This window comes from Equus asinus, chromosome 11, assembly GCF_041296235.1.
Source record: "Equus asinus isolate D_3611 breed Donkey chromosome 11, EquAss-T2T_v2, whole genome shotgun sequence".
Lineage (NCBI taxonomy): Eukaryota > Metazoa > Chordata > Mammalia > Perissodactyla > Equidae > Equus > Equus asinus.
In genome coordinates this window covers 69,110,626-69,132,784 of record NC_091800.1, presented here as the reverse complement: position 1 = coordinate 69,132,784, position 22,159 = coordinate 69,110,626, and the positions used below count along the sequence as shown (strand labels likewise).

Below are 22,159 nucleotides of genomic sequence, written 5' to 3'. Positions count from 1 at the left end.
ATGTATATGATGTACACCTGAAGTTACACAATGTTATAAATGAATATGACCTCAATAAAATAATTAAGTAAGTAAAGCTTGTGTTAAGAAAACTAGTATGGCTTGTATTTCTTTGTTTTTGCTGGGAAAAATTTACCCTGAGCTAACATCTGTTGCCAATCTTCCTCTTTTTTTTTCCTCCCCAAAGTCCCAGTATAGTTGTATATCCTAGTTGTAAGTCCTTTTTGTTCTTCCATGTGAGCCACCACCACAGCATGGCTTCTGACAGACAGGTGGTATAGTTCCACAACTGGGGACTGACTCAGGTCACCGAAGCGGTGAGAGCGCCGAACTTTAACCACTAGGCCACCAGGGCTGGCTCTGGCTTGTATTTCTAATTAAGGCTTTTTTCTTTCCTTTTAGGAAGTCATCAAAATAATCCAGCCCATATTTTTGGGGAAAATTATTGATTATTTTGAAAAGTATGATCCCACCGATTCTGCGGCTTTGTATGAAACGTACGGCTATGCATTCGTGCTGACTGCCTGCACACTCATCTTGGCCATCCTGCACCACTTATATTTTTATCACGTTCAGTGTGCTGGGATGAGGTTGAGAGTAGCCATGTGCCATATGATTTATCGGAAGGTAAGTGTCATTCGGTATCAAAATGTGTACCTCACCTGAAGCATCAGTAGTATCTTGGAAAAGTTCTGTGTGATTTAAAAATTTTGTAAATAGAATCATTTAAACTCTACCAGGGAAGCTAACTATTTGTATCAGACTAATTTTTCTTTTTCTTTAAGCAGACTTTACCAATATATGAAAGTTTTCTTCTGAGATCAGATCAGGTCTGCCTTCGGTAACATATGGTCACAGGCTGTTGCAAAATACTAAATTTGTAAAAATCTAATGAAAAAATAAGAATCAAATTGATTTTCAATGTTTTCATGCCTAAATCTCATTTGTGTTTATGGAAATTTTCTGGTGGTTGTTCATTAAAACCTTCGTTTACATCAAAGTTGTATCTGAAAATGACCTTCAGTGAAATTGGATCTATAAAGTTTAGGAGAAAAGAGTGTATTTGAGAAAGGGAATGATGATATTTTTTAAATTAACTATTTAATCATCTTCAATGTGACTCTGTTAACTAAAAGAAAAATACAAATGGAATTCATGCCAAATACAGAATCACTCACTGTATTCTGTAGTTAAGGTTGTTTTTAATGATATTATTGAAAATAGATGTTTGGGATAAGGCTTTCAATTTTACATTGTTTTTAGTAATTTGGAGAGAACTTATGGTTTCATCTATTTTATGTTGCTGTTTATTCAAGTTGTTTTTTTGTATAATATGTTCTTTCCCTTTATTGTGCCTTATAGAAGTTTTAATGATAGGACCTGATTTGATGTGTTCAGTGTTTCTGTATTGAGAAATGCCATAAAATTATCCCTTAGTTTACCCTGGTCTTAACTAACATAGAAGGATTAAGGATTTTAGGTGTCTTCACAAAGGAGTTGCCACAGATACATCAGTCATTAGCTGAAGGGCTCATTATAAACTTGATCCTGGATATCTCTTTGCCTGGGCTGTGTGCCTTAAAAAAAAAAGCAGAACCTCATTTAACTGTATTGTGTTGTTGAAATTTGCTGAAAGAGTAGATCTTGTGTTATATCGTACACACACAAAATGTGATGGATATGTTAATTAGCTTGAGTATAGTAATTGTTTTCCAATGTATATCAAAACATCACATTGTATACTTCAAATATATACAATTTTTATTAAAAAATAAATAAAATCCTAATTGAAAGATAAACCCAAACAATTGAAATTTAAAGTATTGCTGCTTTTATCTAGTTGCTACTTATCTAGAGCTTCTGTTTCTGGTGAATACTTTTCTTGGCAAAATGCAAGATGTCTCCTCCACATCTTCCTTTGAGCAGAGTCTTATTAATCTTTGAATTCTGTGCATCCTGGAGGCCTGGTATCCTCTTGTCTATGGTAGGCTACAGCATGTAAGCCCGGTTTCCACTTCTGTGACAAAGGAATGTAGCAATGACTGTACGCTCTCATCAAGGGGTCTTCATTGTCACCATCATCATCATCATCATCATCATCATCATCTTTGTTATACTCTTGCATTCCTTTCTACCATTTAGGAGAATACTCAGATTTCTCTACAAATTAGCTAGATTTTGTCTTTCCAGAAATAGGAAATTTCACTAGAACTCTACTCTGAAAGCCTTAAACACTGAGGTCAGGTTTGAGGTGACGACAGTTCAATGAAACAGAGCTCTTTGCTGCTCCGGTGAGTTGTCCACCTGTTTTTTCTCCTTTCCCCACTAACGCTTTGGACACTTGCCCTTGGGAAATCCGCCCTGACTTGGCACATTTGCTTACCTGAATGTAAACAACTCCCAAAGGTATCAGTTTGCCAGCTAGGTTAGTCTGAAAGGGTTGTCCCTTTGTGAAGTCAAAAATTGCTTGGGTTAAACCAGAGACGTAACCTGAAATTCCAGGAACGTGGGAAAGACAGATTTCCTCGTGCACTGCCTTGTATCTAGAATCCTGCTGAGGTGGAGAAATAAGACAGTTCTTCATCACAGGTGGGCTGATTCCTTAGGGCAAAAGCTGGTGCTGCAGCGCAGCTCCAACACCCCGCTGCCCTTCCACCTCGGTGAACATTTGCAGGTTATTCTCAGGCCCCACCTCCGAGTCCCTGGTTCTGGGAGAAAATCAGGTTGGGGGTTCTAAGTGGATTGGCTGCTAAGCTCATAGTCATAGTTTGTAGTATTGATGACCTCGTGGGATGCGTCATATATAAAAATGGCTTCTGATTTCTTTACCGGTGCAGAGCTTTGGTAAAATTACTTTCGGCTATTGATCATTAACATTTTTTTTATTGTGGTAAAATATGCATAACATAAAATTGGCCGTTTTAACTCTTTTGAAGTGTACTGTTCAGTGGCATTAAGTACATTCACACTGTTGTGTAGCCATTACCACTATTCGTTGCCAGAACTTTTTCATCTTCCTAAACTGAGACCCTGTGCCCATTAAACAGTAACTCCCCAGTCGCCTCTCCCCACAGCCGCCATCATTCTCCTGTCTGTCTCTGAATTTGACTACTCTAGATACCTCATATAAATGGAGTCCTACAATATTTACCATTTTGTGTCTAGCTTGTGTTATATGGCATAATGTCTTCAGGGTTCATCTAGGTTATAGCATGTGTCAGAATTTAATTCCTTCTTAAGTCTGAATAATATTCCATTGTAGGTGTATACAGCGTTTTGTGTATCTATTGATCTGTCAGTGGACATTTGGGTTGTTTCCACCTTTTGGCTGTTGTGAATAATGCTGCTGTGAACATGGGTGTACAAATACTTGTTCAAGTCCTTGCTTTCACTTCTTTTGAGTACGTCTCCAGAAGTGGAATTGCTGGACTATATATATAGTCATTTTATGTTTAATTTTTTGAGGAACTGCCATACTCTCTTGCACAGGAGCTATGTTATTTTACATCTCACTTGATCATTGATTTTTCTGTTTAACTTCAGGACTAAATGAAGAGAAATTTTTAGGAACTATGATATTTTGTTTGGATCAGTGGCTCCAGTTGGCAGTCTGTTGAAATAGCTCATGGTGGTCTGTTCAGGTTCCTCAGATCTCTTGGGCATTTTTCAGAACATTTTACCAAATAAAGGGATTGTGCAACACAGGCTATACTTTTGTAAAGTCAACAGATTGGCATTAAGAAAGAACACAGGTCCTTCACAGCAATAGTGTTTTGCACATTACACTTGCTCATTTTAGAAAGTCACCACCAGTTGCTGGTCATATTTCCAGCATGGGTTGCTGTCACCTCTGCAGTGGGACCAGTGGCTTACTTTCTGTCTTGTCCTTGACCCAGGAGAAGGAGGACATGTCCAGCTTTAAATCTTGAGGGTTAACTTCCCCAGCTTTAGAGCACAGAACGTGGAGCCAGGCTAGGGGAAGAGGCTAGCTACAGGCAAGGTGCACCTGGATTGAAGGCAGCCAACCGTCTCCAGCCCCAGTTACTAGTGGGAATGCATCTCCCATTTGCCAGCCCCAACCTCAGGCTCAGGCCTGGGTAGAAGTGAGCCTGAATGTTACGGGCCTCTAGACAACATGTAATCGTTCTTGGTAATCAGAATGGTCTTGTCATATGGCACAGAGGTTTTTCTGTATCATAAAATGCATATAGCATAAAGATTTTTCCTTAAGATCGTTAGCCTAGTCGGCTGTAGGTTTCCTGACCTTGTGTCCATGTTGAAGAACTGTGGCGGTTCCCACAGTGGATCCTGATGATGGATTGGTTTGCTCTGAAAGCAGGTAGAGCCACGGCAGTCACTCACTGGGGTCACTGACCCTGTTCTGTGTCACTTGTTACCTGATGTAGATCCTTGTAGAATTAGATCAGTTTGGCCAGACGTCTTATTCTGGCTAAAATCTTTGTCTCCACTCTTTCTAGAGTTCCTCAAAGGATAGTTTGTGGGAGAGTATTTGTCCTTCTTTGTTTCAACTTGTAAGATGAGTTGACTCCATGTGAACATCCTAGTTTCCCTTCATCCTTTACTATAGATCTGTCTCACGAGAATTTACATACGGTCCATCCTCATTATTCATGGATTCTGTTTTTGCAAATTTGCCTACTTGCTAAAATTTGTTTGGAACTCCCAAATCAAGACTCAGGACTCTTTCACGATTGGTCGTTTGTGTGCGTGCACAGAGTTCTAAAATTTTGTCACTTGACACATAACCCAGCTGGGGTCAAACAAGATGACGCTGCCTTCTTGTTTTAGCTCTCATACTGTGAACAAGTGTCCTTTCCATGGTCTATTTAGTACCTTGTTTTCCACATTTTTGTGCTTTTTTTGTTTTGGTGATTTTGCTATTTAAAACGGCCCCTAAGCAGAGTGCTGAAGTGCTGTCTAGTGTTCCTAAGCACAGGAAGACTGTGATGTGCCGTATGGGTTAATACGCGTACACGTGTTGGGTGAGCTTGGTTCAGGCATGAGTTATACTGCTGTTTGCTGTAAGTCTCACATTAGTCAATCAACCATAGATGTTAAATAAGATGTCTTTAAATAGGAACACACACAGAACAAGGTTGTGTACGTACTGATCAGTTGATGAAAATGTTACCAAAGGCTGGCAGAAACCTAACCCTGTATTTCCCCTGGGAGCAATTAGTAATCACTAATTTATTTTCACAGTGACTTTATGAAACATAACTAAACAAATAATGAGAATCGACTGTTGATATTTATGTAATACATCTCAGAGGAGTGACCTCTGTAGATGAATATCCTGTTTAGAGAAATAGTTTTACTTACATGCAGTTTTAAGCATTTAAGTGATGTAGTTCTATTTTTAGAATTCTGTGATTTTGGGGAAAATGGACCCTCCTTGTATCCACACTATTTAGATTTCGTGGTTTTGGGTTCTCTTCATCTCTCTGAATAAAGGACTCTTCCCCTTTCCTTTAATCCTTTCTTTTAAGACCCCTTTTCTCTTGACTATTTTAGTTCTCGCATCTACACACTTCCAGCTCAGTTATATTTTAACATCAGTGGGTAGACCCGCAGCCTTCCTTAATCACAGACTCTGAGAAGGAGGTGAAGGAGCCCATCCAGGATGCAGAGAGCTAAGCTTGCTGATTTCTCCTGAGCAGTGTCTGCAGTAAATGGAGCCTGAGTTTAAAAAAAATCTCTGCCCAGGAGTGTGCAGATTGTGAGAGGGGCGGGTTTCCCATTCCTGCAGCCCCTCCCACACCACACTCTTGCCCCCTTCGTCTCCCTCTGAATTTGCTCTGTGGATTGTGGAAGTCATTTGATAGAAAGTTTTGTCAGTGTCTCAGCCATAAGATGTCATTTCATAGTTCTCAGAACTTGATTTTGTTTTAAAGTTAATTTTATTTCAGTGTAGGCTCTATTGCTTTATATTTAGTCTGGACAATATGAAATCACAGACGTTCAACTGTTTCGGGCTTACAAAAACAGCAACTTTATATAGTTCAATCTAATATTTTGCTTATTAGTCTGTGGTTGTGTTTCCTTTCCGAAGACGTCCAGGGACTGACACCTTGAGAATGTGCCACAGTGGAACTGTGTGGTATTTATGGAAATTAGTGTCTGTCTGGAAGCATGTGATACTTTGGTTGGCCTTTCTCTTCTAATGGTATTTTCTAACCTTCTGACAAAATTAGAATGAACTAGTAATGCTTCTTACACTGGTTAACACTTTCTTTTATATACATTTTTTTCCCTCCATTTTTCTGTTTTAGTTCTGATATAAACTTGAATTGGTGCATTTTGTGAAAAGTGAATCTCATCAAGTGATGATTTGTCAGTGTTCTAGTTTGCTGGGGATGAGCTGAGAGGGGCTGTCAGATGCGGGTGTAATTTTCCATAGTTAGGAGATTGAGCTAACACATCCGAGTTAAGGAAGGAGAGGCTGTTTGGTCTAACTTTCTTCAAAGGGGAAATACCTGCTGCTGGAGAGTTCCTGCAGGCTCCTTGCATTCGGCTGTCTGATAACTTTATCTGCTCAGGGTGGCGGGGGTGGGGTACGGTGCAGCCTGGAAGGGAATCTCTAGCTCAGTGGTTCCCAGAACGTGCTACACGTTGCATTCATGTGGGGGAATCTTTAAAACAACACTGACGCCTGGCCCCTATCCCCAGACATTCTGTTTTAATCGGTATGGGGGCATTTTAAAAGATGCCAGGTGATACTAATAGGCCTCAAATCCATGTTCAGGTTAATTTTATTTTATACCTTATAACCAAGATCTTCCAGTACATAGGGGTAGCATATGGGTTCCAAGTTTAACCCTTCTCATTGGTGAATAACCCTTTTGAAATTTAAGCATCAAGGATGGTAGCCATTCATCAGTCCCCGTGTCTTGGAATCTGGGCTGGGAATCTCAGGCACGCAGCGCTCAGGTGTTGCGTCAGGCGCACGAGTACCTCATAGAAGACACTGTGCCAGGTCGGATGGGGTTGAGATTGTGAGCATGGACTCTGAGAACAGTCAGACCTGAGTTCAAATCCGCTTTTGCCATTTGCTAAATTGTAACATCTTAACAGAAATGAATTCACTTCTCAGGGCCTCAGTTTCCTGATCTTTAAAATGAGGATAAAGAATATCTGCTTCATGGCGCTGTTGTGAGCGCTGGATAACTCTTGCAAAGCACTTATTCAGAAGACTTTTATTAAATTTAGGAAGGTGGGAGGTCATAAACGTAACAACCCTCTGTAGTTAGACTGCTTTTATATGGATCTTAGCTTTCCTCTTTCTGGCTATTTGCCTTAGGCAAACTGCTCTAAGCTTAAATGAAGATAATAGTGCCCAACTCTCATGTTTGTGGTGAGGGTTAAATGAGTCAACCTGTGTAAAGCATTTACTCTAGTGCCTGGCATTTAGCTAGTGTTCATACATTCCTATCATCTTTATTATTGTCACTCAATCATAGAAGGCCTGGATACATATAATTAGAGTAAATGGCAGCATAGGTGCGAAGTAGTGCACAAGTGTGCAGACTTAATGGTTTAGGAAAGGATCCCACTGATTTGTGAAGATGTGCATGTGTGTTGGGGGAGGCATTCCATACATTGAACAATGCTGAGATGGAAAAGCAGAGAGAGTTTATTGAGAGAGCGGTAGTAGCACATTGGCGTAAGAATTTAGGAGAACACTAGTAGGTAAATCTGGAAAGACATGTTGAGGCCACATAATGGAGGACCTTGATCATGAGCTTAAGGTCCTTTGGTATATTTAGTTGACAGAGGTGAGCCACTGGAAGTTGTTAGGTAAAGAGATAAATGGTCAGAGTAGCGATTTAGGAAAATGCATCTTCTGATGGCCTACTGCATGTGGCCACACGTGAAGCGATAAGGGGCCACGTGGAGATGACCATGGGGTTGGAAAGGAGAAGTCAGGTCTGGGAGTATCTTATGGGCTATTCATTCATTCACTTTGAGTATTTCTGCCCATTTGATGAAGCATTTAGTTCTCATGAACTGCTCCTAATGTCCAGCAAATGAGAGTTGTGGGTCATTGTAAGAAAATAATTGTCTTGTTTCGTCTAAGACAGGTGAACCAATCTTGTAAAATGATGTGTAGAAATAAATTTTAAATAAATTAGCAAAATGAATTAGTATGTAGGTCTTTTAATGCATTGTAATGTTCATGACAGATGGAGAAAGAAGCCAGCCTTGGGGGATTAATTAGAAGGGGAAAAAGTCATGTTAGAAAAGCATAGTTCTGATAGGAATCCACAAAGCCAGCCAGTTTTGAAACTTGGGCATTTTCTTAAGCATTGCTGTTTTTGCTTAATGTTGTTGTTCCAAAAATTTGGGAGGACCCCAAAGCCCATCATCCTAAAATGTATTATTTTTGCAGATTCTTCCAGTCTTTGTCTAGCTGCACATACTTATGCACTTACAACCTTATTATGATCACAGTTCGTATACAGTTCTGTCAGTGTATTGACTTCATTCTTACCCCCTCACTGGCTGCATTGTAGTCCGTCCGATGGAGTGCCTGTGTTTGCTAATCGCAGGGTGAAAGGTGTTTATTTTCATGGCCTTACTTTTACTTACATGGTCTGCCTCTTTGGCGCATGGTTTGGGCTGCATACGCCAAAAGTCATCTTCAGATGGGTTTTTTTGGTTGTAGCTCTTTGCTGGTGGCTGAGAATGGCAGTGCACTGTGCCATCCCGCTGTGCTGATCTCATACAACGTGAGTAGTACCCCCTGGAGGCAGGCTGTGTGTGATTCAGGGTAATAGGTTTTCACTAACCAGCCAGTCTCAAAGCACATTGGTCATAATTGCCAGTCTTCCTCTATTTTGTATGTGGGATGCCGCTACAGCGTGGCTTGATGAGCACTGTGTAGGTCCTTGTGGGCCCAGGATCTGAACAAGCGAACCCCAGGCTGCCGAAGCAGAATGTGTGAACTTAACCACTATGCCACAGGCTGGCCGCCATCATGTCTTTTAAAATGTTCTATTCTGGCCCATTCTCACTCTTTTCTCTTTCTTGGACTCCCCTTACATGTATGTTAGACCTTTTGAAATTGTCTCACAGGTCCCTCTATCTTTTTCTCCTTATTCAGTCTTTTCTCTCTGTTCCTTAGGTTGGATAGTATCTATTGATTAACCTAACTCTTTCTTTTCTCATCTTCAAACTGCTATAAGCCCAGTGAGCTTTTTCACTTCAGATTGTACTTTTCAGTTCTACAATGTTCATTTGGCCCTTTTTTTTTTTTTTTTTTTTTACAGTTTGCATTTTTCTACTGAGAATCTCTGTTTACTTATATTTCCCGTTAATTGGTGAACATATTTCCCTTTAACTCTTTGAACATATGTATTAGTTTCTTTATGTCTTTTAAAACCTAACACTTGAGTCAGCTTGGGGTTTTTATTCTTATTCTTTATTTTGGTGGGTTTGCTTTTTATTGTAATGACTCCTTTCTTTCCTGCTATGGGCTACATTTTCCTGTTGCTTTTCCTGTCTAGGACTTTTAAATTGTTTCTTGGACACTATGAATGCTACACTGGAGGTCTGCCTTCTGATCTTCTGAAGATTGTTGAATTTTGTACCAAGAGACAGCTTAATTTTACTGGCTGATCACTTTGAACTTTGCTTTGTTATGTTAAATCTTCAGAAAGCCTAAGATGTTTTTCTCAAACTTCTCTAACTTGGTGAGACTCACCCTTCAAGTCCTGTGTCCTTTGTGGGTCTTATTAGGCCTTGGTGTTAGTCTTTTCTAGGACAAGTCTGGAGTAAGTCTGTTTCAGAGGAGGGTTTCTCAATCCCCAGCACTGTTGAGGGCTGTCTAATTCTTTGATGTGTGTGGAGGGGGTGGAGAATGTGGGGGTGGGCGGCCCTGTGCACTGTAGGATGTTGAACAGCATCTGTGGACTCTACCAACTAGATTCCAGTAGCACTTGTCTAGGTCTAACAACCAGTAACGTCTCCAGATGTTAGCAAATGTCCCCTGGGGTGGGGTGATGCAATCTCCCCAGTTGAGAATCACTGTTCTAGAGAGTGGTCTTTAAGGCCTGATCTTTCTGGTGTCTCAGCTTATACCAGACTTGTTAGTGATACATTAATAAGGTTTCTCCACTCAGGCTGGGCAAGAACTCCAGTGCCCCAGCTCTGCTTGCCCTTCGGGGTCTGTGTTCTGGTGGATGGCACCAGCCCTCTGGTCAGCCCTGGGCAGTCTTGGCCTGGGCCTTTGCAGCCGCTCCTCAGCCAAGGGCTTGCAGCTGCACCCCCTCCCCACCACTCCCTAAGACTGGACATCCTTCCTTTCTGTGCCCCTGTTGACTGTCTAGTGCCTGGCCGTGGAGATGCCAGCTGCTTCGGCTGACTCCAACTCTGACTCCTGCCTTCTTAGCTCAGTGGGGGTGCTGTGTTTTTTGGACTTCAGCTCTCAGCCACGATTCAAAAATGGTCTCCTGGCTGAGAGCCAGAGTGATGGTGGCATTCACCTCCCAGGCATCCCTTCTCTCAGGGGGCAGCCTTGCACTGCCTGTTATCTGATGCCTGAAAACATAATTTTGCCCAGCTGTACGGTTGCAGATGGCGGAGGTAGACGCAGGGGCTAGTCTGCTATCAGTTGCTCACCGGTCTGTCAGAGCAGCAGTCTCTTCACTTCTGCTAGCTGGCTCTTTACGAGCTTTGCAGCCGGGAGCGCTGTGTGTACATACAGGGCGAGGTACTCTGAGCTGTAGGACGTACCTGTTCAACTTTGTTGCCCAACAGGTGGAAGGGTGAGTGTGCGTGCTAGGCTGAGGTTTGCCAAATTCTGTCATGAGTCACCTTCGTGCTTAATAAAAACCCAGAACCCCGGTCTAATGCCAGACCTACTTCCTTGGAATTTCTAAGGAAAAGGGCTGCTAATCTGTATATTTAATCTGTCAGGGATCACGGATTCCTGTCATGGGGACAGTTTCAGGAGCACTGTCCTAGAGCCCTGTCAGCAGTTAGGGGCGGGGGCCGAGGTGGATGCGGTGCCTCCTTGGAAAGTGAGAGGGCGGCGTGAATATCTGCATTCCTTTCCTTGGATTAATGCAGAAATCATGACTGATATTTATTTTTTAAGTTACTAATTAATTAAAAAAATGTGTTTGAAAGTATTTTTATTTCTTCATTCTTTTAAGATCTCTAGATTTAGAATTTTTGGTTGGTGGTTATTTTCTTTCAAGTCTTTAAAGCTATTTGTTTTTTAAATTAAAAAATTTTAAATTTTTAATTGTGATAAAATACACATAAGGTTGAGCATCTAGCATTTTTTTTTTTTTTTGAGGAAGATTAGCCCTGAGCTAACTACTGTCAGTCCTCCTCTTTTTTGCTGAGGAAGACTGGCCCTGAGCTAACATCCATGCCCATCTTCCTCTACTTTATACGTGGGACACCTACCACAGCATGGCTTTTGCCAAGCGGTGCTATGTCTGCACCCTGGATCCCAACCGGTGAACCCCGGGCCTCTGAGAAGTGGAACTTGTGCACTTAAGCACCACCAGGCCGGCTCTTCTAGCATTTTTGAGTTTACAGTTCAGAGGCATTAAGTACACTCGTGTTGGGGCCGGCCCCGTGGCTGAGTGGTTAAGTTCGCACTCTCCACTGCGGTGGCTCAGGGTTTTGCTGGTTCAGATCCTGGGCGCAGACATGGCACAGCTCATCAGGCCACGTTGAGGCAGTGTCCCACATGCCACAACTAGAAGGACCTGCAACTAAGATATACAACTGTCTACCGGGGGCGGTTTGAGAGATAAAGCAGGAAAAAAAAACCCAGAAAAGATTGGCCACAGTTGTTAGCTCAGGTGCCAATCTTTGGGGGAAAAAAGTACACTCATGTTGTTGTGCAACCGTCACCACCATCCACCTCCAGAACTCTTTTCATCATGTAACACTGAAACTCTGTGCTTATTAAACTGCAACTGCCGGTTCCCCCTCCCCCGGCCCGTGGCACCCTCCATTCTGCCTTTTGTCTCTGTGAATTTGTCTGTCCTAGGTATCACATGTAAATGGAATCATACAGGATTTGACTTTGTTTCTCTGGTCATTTAGCATAATGTTCTCAAGGTTAATTTAAGTTTTAAATAGGTATAGGTCATACAATTACTTAGTATCCATTGAAAAAATTCCCATTCCCCGTGATCCTCAACTCTGTTGGTGAACTTTGTTAGTTGTGGAGGAAAAGGAAAGCGTTTCAGAGAGGATTCCACACCTCTCTGGCTCCGTGCGCTGAGCAAGCAGCTCTGTCCTGGGTATGTTTTGAAGTCCTCGTCCGTCTCCTTCTTTCTGCTCCCTCTGGGACCCATTAGCTGAACCAGCTGGGTCATTTTCTTTGTTCACTATCTCTGCGTCATAACAGCTGTTGGCACTCAGCTGCTATTTGGTACCCTGCCCCCAGGGAGAAGGAGCATGTGGGATTTAGAAAAATGGAATCTGATGCGTGTGATGTTTTCCTCATTGCTCTGTGCACTTTTCTCCTAATTCCTTTGTATAGACTGGTGATAGAAATTAAGGCAGCGCTGCTTTTGGTAAGTTTGGTTCTAAAACTGTGTATTATGAATAAATCATAATTTAGACGGCATCTTCTTTTGTCATTTTTTTTCTTTCTGCCGCATGGATTTCTTCATTTTCCAAAAGCTTCAAAGATGATGTTTAAAAGGCAACGAGTCATGCAGCTAGTTTTGCAATATTACAGAAGTGTGCCCGGTTACGTTAGGTTTGCTGCATATCCATCCTCCTCAAGTCCAATACTTTGATAAATATAAACCATTAGGAAAAAAGGAAAATCCCATTTGTAAAATATCCTCATTTTGATGAATTCTCAGTAGAATTATGTACAATGGTTGAGTATGTAGTGGGCATATTAGTTCCCTCTTGTGTTCTTTTGGTCTGGAAGAAGGCACATGATAAGCAAAATAATGGTAAACTTCTTAATAGAAAACATAGTTATAATTGTTATGAAAGACTTAGCATATGGCCTCATGTGTAAATTTTTATGGCTAAACATGCCGTATTTGAGATTGATTATAAACACTTTTGTTTTCATAATTTTTTTTTAAGAAAAATGTGATTAAAAAGGTTTAAAAACAAAGTTGATAGAGGTTTGTTTTTTCCTCCCTTCTAGTGGGAGCACAGTTCATTTACATTCTCCTTGTGATTATCTTCTCTCACCTAACCCTGAAATGTATATTTGCACTTGTGTGTGAACCTGCTCTCCTTTCTCTCTCTGTCATGGGGCTTTTCACACACTCTCTATTTTTCTTTCTTCCTGTTGCCCTCCCAGCTCACCTTTGCCACAACTGTTATGTACTGCTCATTGCTCTGTACTCTCTCTTGTTTGGTAACCAGTCAGGTGGGCCTTCTGTTTCAAACAAGGAAATTAGCAAGGCAGGGTCTGGGTGTGAGGGGTCTTTCAGTGTTTCTCTGGGAATGTGGTACTGCTTTGAATATACTACCATCAAATTGCCTTACATATTCTTTGCATCCGTATTGGTAGGCTTCATTAATTAAATTGTGGTAATTTTCCTCAAAGAGTAAACATTCACTACTTCCCCACTCTTCAAAGCACCTGTTTTTAGTTCAGTGATTAGATTTTCTGAAATGTTCCCAAGGATGGGGACACTTTAGGCATCCAGAGTATGAAGTGAGCGTTTTTCATGTAGCATCGTCACTAGCAAACGGTTGGGTACTCTGTGTAGCGGTCACCAGGATGGGAGCCTGACCGTGCTTTGCTTGTCTTCATCCTACAGGGGCTGTGGAGCCTCAGGGTTTCCAGGGTGATGGAGAAGGCCCCCACGGTGATGGAGAGGCCACCCATGGCCCTAGGGAGTGATGAGGTCAGGGAATGTGGAGAAACTCCTCCTGAGGAGTTCAAGTCTTCAGCCTGACCTCGGAGCAGATATTACAGACTCCCAAGACCCCAGTGATTCTTGGGGGTCCACACTGTGGCCCTCATGCCCACTCTGTACATGTCTTTCTGGACTCTTGACTCTCATAGTTCTAGAGGAATAATGGTAAAAGGTGGCAAACAGAGTTTAAAAAAAAAAAAAAAAGCTAATGATCCTTCCAGGAGGTAAATGCCAAATCCTTCAACGCTTGCAGAGAGCTTTCTGTACAGGTGTGTTTGGTTGTGTGCCAGCCATGGAAAATCAGCAATCCCCCCCGCCACCCCCCCCCCAAAACAAAAAAGCAGTGGAGCTGTCAGATTCCAGAGCACAGGTTGCTGATTTTGTATGGACTTTGTTTTTCATTTCCTTGAATCTTTTTACTTCTACAGAACCATTGGGGGAATCTGACTAACTTTTTGGCATTGTCCTCCAATCATGTTCTTGGGGATGGAAGTTATTAGGCAGTCCTGGGCCCTCCCCTCAAAAACAGAGACTAATGGCTTTAGGTTATACACTCATGAAAGTAGATGTGGCAGCATTACTAAGCAACTCTGGGCAATGATATTGGAAAAATGCAGGCAATTTTCTGCTTCAAGCTAAACATACTCGTTGTAGTTGCCTGTTGCAGGAATACCCAGTTTACCTGGAAAAAACGGCATTACCTGACAAACTCAACTCTGGGGTAGGGCCATGAACCAGGAGGAAAGCCAGAAATGCAAAATAGGTGATACAAGTACCCGTTTTCTGTTCTGAAAGTCTTTTGGGTTCTCAGAGCCTATTTTCTCTGACTACTTACAATATTAGGAGGCTGTATCGTAGCTTAGAGTAGTAGGTAATGGTCAGATAGTCTGATGAAAGTTTGAAGGGGTAGCTTGACAGCAAGGGACAGGATGCAAGTATAAAGTATGCAAAACCCAAAAAGCGGGGCCATCTGGGGCACTGGGAGGAGCGTCCACACACACTGGGGGTCATTGACGTTGGGTAAGGGTCATGTTGGTAACCAGGAACTTGCATCATGAAGATGGTAAACTATACTTTGCATCTTCTGTTTGAAAGGACTGATAGAGAAGGGTTTGGGGAGAGTTTCTATTAAAATAAAGATTGGATTCTTGAAGGGATAGTACTTTTCACCAGTCTGGAAAATTCACTTCTGCAGAAAGAACATTCCTTTCTCCCCATTCCTTTGGTGGTGATACTTAGGTGTCCACACTTGGGTTTTGTGTTCCATTTCTGCTGATTAAAATAATTGAGAAAGGAGAAACAGTTTATTTTTCAAGTGAATGACAAATATTACTTACATTTGCTTCTAAAAAATTGAACGAAATTAATGTTTTGGCCTAGATTATAGAACTCTCTTATAACCCCAGGTGTATTTTCATGGTCCCTCATAGTAGGAACCAACCATAAGTGGATCCCTGCTCTGATGGAGTTTGCATTCCACGGTTCACAATATTGTTCTTAATGGCCATGTAGATTCTATTATAACCAATAATTAGATATTTAGATTGTTTTCCAGTTTTTCTGTATTAACATACAGCAGTACAACGAACATTATTAAAGCTAAACCTTTGGAGACATCTTTAATTTCTCAGAGTGTATACATTTTAAGACTTTTGGTATGCCAGATTTCTGCTCAGAGAGTTGTTAGTTATTAAGATTCTCTCCAGTGAAATGAGATGTCCCCACACCCTTGCCAAGATTGGGTGTTATATGTGTATATGTGTGTGTGTGTATTTTTTTTTTTTGGTGAGGAAGATTGGCCCTGAGCTAACATCTGTTCCCAATCTACCTCTTTTTGCTTGAGAAAGATTGTTGCTGAGCTAACATCCTTGCCAGTCTTCTATTTTGTATGTGGGCCAGCGTCCCAGCGTGGCCCAATGAGCAGAACGTAGGTCTGCACCCAGGATCGGAACCCGTGAACCTTGGGCCGCCAAAGTGGAGCGTGTGAACTTAACTACTATGCCACCGAGCCAGTCCCCTGGATGTTATATTTTTCATGTTTGCAGTTTCACTGATTTCTAGGTGAAAAATAGTGCTGCTTTGTTGTTTTAATTTACCTTTAAGTAATAATGAATTTGAGTATTTGCAAATTTTCATTAGCCATCAGTGTTTTCCTTAGTGAATTTTCTGCGCGAGTTCTTTCTGTGTGCCTCACCCCTCCCCTTTTATTTGGTAGGCTTTTGTAATTCAGATTGATATTTAGGTGCTCTTGATTTATTAAAGATAATAACCCTGGGTTTGGCATATGTAGTGCAAATATTGACTCCAGTTTGTTTTGTTTGACTTTTATTATTCTCATGGTGAAACTGTTTTGCTTTCACAAGGAACAAATTTGACCAAATAGTATTCTTTTATAACATGTCAACTTAAGGAAATGTAGAACCAAACATTAGCAGAACAATGATGCATTGATTATATGTTATTTTTCGCTACCCTGGAGGGGAACTATTTTTAACTATAACATATACACTTTATTAGAACCAAACTTTAATTTTCTACATTAACAAGGAACAGCAGTAAATTGTCTTCATTAAAAAAAAGTACTGAGAGCCTTTTCTCTGTCAGGCAGTCATACTGCCAGTTAATTTTTCATCTGCAAAATAAGAATAATTCTTACTTTGTAAGGTTGTGTCCTATTCAGTTGTTGGGCTTGCAGTAGGTGTTCAATAAATGGTAGTTAGTTTTGTGATCATGGTGGCATAAATGAGTATGACAGCGTCTGCGCACTCACTGAGCTGGTAGCTCCCAAGGTCAACAGGCATATAATTGATTACACTAGATGCTCTTCTGAAAGTGTGAACAGAGTGATCTTTTGGTTTGGTTTGGTTTTGTGGGTTTTGTTTTTGTTTCTTTGGTCTTGGTCTTAGGTAGAATCTTAGATCATCAATTTTCTTTCTTTCTTTTTTTTTGGCACCTGAGCTAACATCTGTTGCCAATCTTTTTTTGTTTTTTTCCTGCTTTTTCTCCCCAAATCCCCCCAGTACATAGTTGTATATTTTAGTTGTGGGCCCTTCTGGTTGTGGCATGTGGCACAGCACCTCAATGTGGCCTGATGAGCGGTGCCGTGTCTGTGCCGAGGATCTGAACCGGCGAAACCTTGGGCCGCCAAAGCAGAGTGCACGAACTTAACCACTCGGCCATGGAGCCAGCCCTATTTCTTTCTTTTGAATGTAAAGCATTTAAAACTAGAAGTTGCCTCTAAGACTTGTTTTAGCTGTATCCTACAAATTATGATATGGTGTATTTTCATTATCACTTATTTAAAAATATTTCTGATTTCCCATATGTTGTTAATTTCCAAATATTTGGGGTTTTTAGAGAGAATCTTATTCCTGATTTCTAATTTAATTATCTTGTCATCAAAGAACATTCTGTGTAACATTTTTATATTTAGAAATCTATTGAGATTTATGGCCCCAGCATATGATCTGTGTTGGAGAACTTCCAATGTGTATTTGAGAAAACTGTCCTGCAGTTACGGTTGCTGGTTCAGATCTTCTGTCTCTCCTTACTGATATATATGTATTTTTTCTGCTTGTATCAGTTACTGGGAGAGGAATGTTTGAAATCTCCTACTATGATTGTAGAGTTTCCTGATCTTTCTCCTTAGTTCTGTCTGTTTTGGTCTCATATGAATCCATGCACATTTAGGAGTGGTTAAGTTGACCTTCTTATCATTATGAAATGTCTCTCTTAATCTCTGGTAATATTCCTTGTCTCACTGTCTGCAGTGTCTGATATTAATATAGCCATACCAGGTTTCTTGTGCCTCCTGTTTGCATGGCATATCGTTCTCTGTCCTTTTACTTTCAACCATTAGTATTTAAAGTGCATCTCACATATACAGCAAGCTAGGTCCTTCTTTTGTTAATCCAGTGTGACTGTAGTCCAATCTCTGGCTTTTAGCTGGAATGTTATTCTATTTACATTTAGTGTAAATATTGATGTGATTGGGTTTAAGCCTTTCAGCTTGCTAGTTGTTTTCTGTTTGTTTATTTTTCTTTTCTCCATCCCTGACTTCTTTTGGGTCAATTAGATATTTTTAGTATTCTATTTTGATTTCTCAATTGGCTTTTTGGCAGTATCTCTTTTTTGTATTTTTAGTGTTGCTTTAGGGACTGAAATAGGCATCTTAGTTTATTACAGTCTTTAAAATTTTTTTTTATTATTTTTGGTAAGGATATTCACCCAGAGCTAACATCTGTTGCCAATCTTCCTCCTTTTTTTCCTTGAGGATGATTAGCCGTGATCTAACATCTGTGCCAGTCTTCCTCTGTTTTGTGATGCCTCCACAGCATGGCTGATGAGTGGAGTAGGTCCACGCCTGAGATCCAAACCTGCGAACCCAGACTGTCAAAGCGGAGCACAAGAAAGTTTAACCACTTGGCCATGGGGCTGGCTCCTGTTATAGTCTTTTTAGTGTATTATTGGAGAAGGGTAGTAAAATTCTGTTACCCTGTTTATTGTAATACTGGACAAAGATAGTAAAATTCTGTTAGACTTCCCCATCCATTGTGCTGTTGTTATTATATATTTTATATCTATACCCACAATCCAGTGTTACTATTGTTTACTTTAAGCAATCACTTATCTTTTAAAGAAAAGGTAAAATATAATCTTTCGTGTTTACCCACATATTTGCCATTTTAGTTTCTCTTTATTTCTTTCTGTACATCTGAGTTTCCATCTGGTATCGTTGCCCTTTAACTTGAAGAATAATCTTTTATAATTTCTTATAGTTCAGATCTGTTGGTGATAAATTCTCTCAGGCTTTGTTTATCTGAAAATGTCTTCATTTCACCCTCATCATTTGAAGGACTGTTTTGTTGGCTATACAATTCTGGGTTGACAGTTACTCTTGTGGATGTTGTTCCACTGTCTTCTTATCTCTGTTGTTTCTGATAATTCAGCCATCAGTTTTACTGTTGTTCCTTGGCATATTATGGGTTTTTCTATGGCTCCTTTCAAGCCTTTTTCTTACTTTTTGGTTTTTGGCAGTTTGACTGATATGCCTAGGCATAGGTCTCTTTGTTTTGATCCTTCTTGGGTTTGCTAAGATTCTTAGGTATGTAAATTAATACTTTCTATCAAACTTGGAAAAATTTCAGCCATTATTTAAATTACGTAAATTTTTTTCTTCCCTATTTCATTGTTGTCTTCCAGGACTCCAATTGCCCAATATTGTCCCACTGAACCTTCAGGTTTAGTTTTTTTGTTTTTTTCCTTCAATCTTTCTCTTTGTTTCCTGTTTGTTCTTCAGATTGTAAACTATAGAAGAAAGGGTTAATGAATCTGGTGACAGATCAGTAGAAATTATCTGCTATTAAAGTTATCTAGGGTTTTTTTTTTTTTTTAGGAAGATTAGCTCTGAGCTAACTACTGCCAAACCTCCTCTTTTTGCTGAGGAAGACTGGCTGTGAGCTAACATCCATGCCCATCTTCCTCTGCTTTATATGTGGGATGCCTACCACAACATGGCTTTTGCCAAGCAGTGCCATGTCCACACCCAGGATCCTAAATGGCAAGCCCTGGGCCACTGAGAACCCTGGGCTAAGTGTGCACTTAGCCACTGTGCCACAGGGCTGGCCCCCCTAGGGAATTTTTTGTGTTGTACTTTTTAGTTCTAGAATTTCCATTTGCTTCTTTTTGATAGTGTCTATCTCTCTCCTGAAAGTACCCATCCATTCTCTTATTATAACTATGTTTTCCTTTAAGTACTTGAATATATTTATAATAGTTGTTTTATAGTTCTTGTCTACTAATCCCAAAATCTGGGTCATCTCAGGATCTATTTCTATTGCCTGTGTTTTTTGTCCTTGATTATGGGTCACATTTTCTTTTTCTCTTTTTTAAAGATTTTATTTTTTCCTTCTTCTCCCCAAAGCCTCCCAGTATATAGTTGTATATTCTTAGTTGTGTGTCCTTCTAGTTGTGGTATGTGGGATGCCACCTCAGCACAGCTTGATGAGCGGTGCCATGTCCACGCCTAGGATTCGAGCTCGTGAAACCTTGGACTGCTGAAGCAGAGCCTGCGAACCCAACCACTTGGCCACGGGGCCGGCCCCATGGGTCACATTTTCTTCCTTTGCATGTCTGCTAATTGTTTACTGTGTTGGACATTATGAGGGATAACATTATAAGGAGTCTGGCTTAAAGGGTATTGAGTTTTGTTCTGGTAAGCAATTCCTGGCAGATTGGTCCTGTCAAGATTGGTTCATTCTTTCTACTTATCTGTCTGTTTATCTCTTTCCATACCTACTTACCTATCCACCTAGGGCAGATATTTCCACTTTGAACTTAGTCTAAGTGCATGGCTCTTTCTCTGGAGTGTGATCTCCGTTACTAAGGCATGGCCCTACTTGTATCTAAGTTGAATGTCTAAGGCACTTATAAAGATGTTTTTCTTCTAGTTGGGCAGATGTTCCAGGGTCTCCTAGCACTGTGTGACCTCTGGAGTCTCCCTTCAGCACTCAGCCCCACTGCCCATGTACAGTGAAGCCCTGGCAAAGTACTCACGGTAAATCCCCACAAAACCTTTCTGGGGCCTACCCTCTACTCCTCTGGCCCACAAATTTCAGGTGTTTCTGCAACTTGGCACATCCATCTCTTCCTCCTTGGCGGGAAACTGCAGTGTTGCCTGGGCAGAAAATGCCCCCAGGCAGAAAACCAGGCCAGTCACTGGGCTTGTTCTTGTATTTCCCTTCTCTCAAGGCTCACAGTCCTGTGCTGCCTGTGTGCAGTGCCTGAGAACAGCTGCTACACAGATTGTGTCCAGTTTTGTAGTTTCACAATAGAGGGCAAGTCCAGGACCAATTATTCTTTCATGGTTGGGAGCAGAAGTCTGGCAGTTTGCCTGCAAGCTGTGTCTTCCTCATTAATAATATTAATGAAACTTCACAGTTTTTTTACTCCTTTATGGAGTATGACTGATTTTCTTTGGACAGATCCTTTATTTCTGTGTTGGCTGCAGAATTATTGTTAACTTATGTTAATACCCAAGTGTCTGAGTTTCCAGAGCCCAGCCTTTTAATCCGTCACTATACCTGGTCATAGAGGTAGCTGAATGACCAGTAGTCCTAATGGTGCTCCCAGAGGAACTTTGTCTTCTGCACAGATTGTCCTCTGCGCCATCCTACCCTGTCCTTCTCATTGTCAGCAGTGGTGGTAGTCTGTAAATGATAATTCCAGTTGGGGGCAGTTGTCTTGAGATTTTTTGAAAACCTTCAGTTTAGAGTGCCATTCTGCCTTAATTTATTTGTTAAAATTAGATATCACGTATCTACTCCATAATGTATTTTCTGCATGAGGGATTAATGTGTATTTGTATATAAAATTGGCTTTAAAAATATTTTCAAGATAGTTTTCAGTAATTAAGGCACAATAAGATATGTTTGTTTCCTTTACAGGCACTTCTTTCTTCCTTTTTTAGGGGATCTGTGTGTATATTTTGTGATTGACTCACTTGCATTTGTATAGCATTTTTTACTTTCAAAGTATTTTCTTGTACATCTGGTCCTTCCTTTCCATTCACACAGCCCTGTGCACAGTCTCGTTACCTCTTACATGGACTGTTTCAGTGACCCCTAATTCTCCCTTCTTCTAAGAATCTTCTGGCCCATCACTTCTACAGTTTAATCTTCCTAAAGTTGAGTTTCTTACTCTTATGTACAAACATTCACTAGTCTGGGTTGCCTTCCAAACTCTTTAACTGTTTTCCAGTCCACCTTTTTAGCCAGATTTTGGGTATTCTTTACTCAGCTGCCTCCACGTTTTCCATTCCCTGACTTCTCTGTGCACTGTTCTTTTTACCCAGTGTGCCCATCCTTCTCTCCATGCAGTTTCTTCTCTTAATCGTCCGAGGTCTCCCCACAGTGTCACTCAGTTGAACCTTTCCCAGTTCTCCATGCCAGTAGCGTCCTCCTGTCCAATTCACGCTTGGATTACAGGTGTTTGTACATATCTGTCCCATCTCCAAAGACAGGAAGACACGAGTCCTCAGTCATCGTATCTCCTGAAGACCTGGTGTCCTACACCTAATAGAGAACAAATATTTGCCATTTCACTCTCGCAGGAACCTTATGATCTAGGCGGAGTGAGGGGTTATTTCCATTCACAGAGCGAGGAAACTAAGGCACAGAGTGTTTAAATGGTGCCACACACAGAATTAATGACTGATTCCAGATTTACAGTCCAAGTTCTGTAATTTCTTTCCTTAGACAGCCTCTTCACTCTCACCT

General features: G+C 40.9%; 1 protein-coding gene across 1 annotated transcript in view; it reads left to right on the top strand.

Annotated features, from left to right (window-relative positions):
- The window catches only part of ABCC4 (ATP binding cassette subfamily C member 4 (PEL blood group)), a 242,789-nt gene that overhangs the window by 58,771 nt on the left and 161,859 nt on the right, over positions 1–22,159 (top strand). Inside the window, exon 4 of the mRNA XM_014864856.3 lies at positions 403–627. Coding sequence (XP_014720342.2) covers positions 403–627 — 225 coding nt within the window. The remainder of the gene's footprint in view (positions 1–402; positions 628–22,159) is intronic.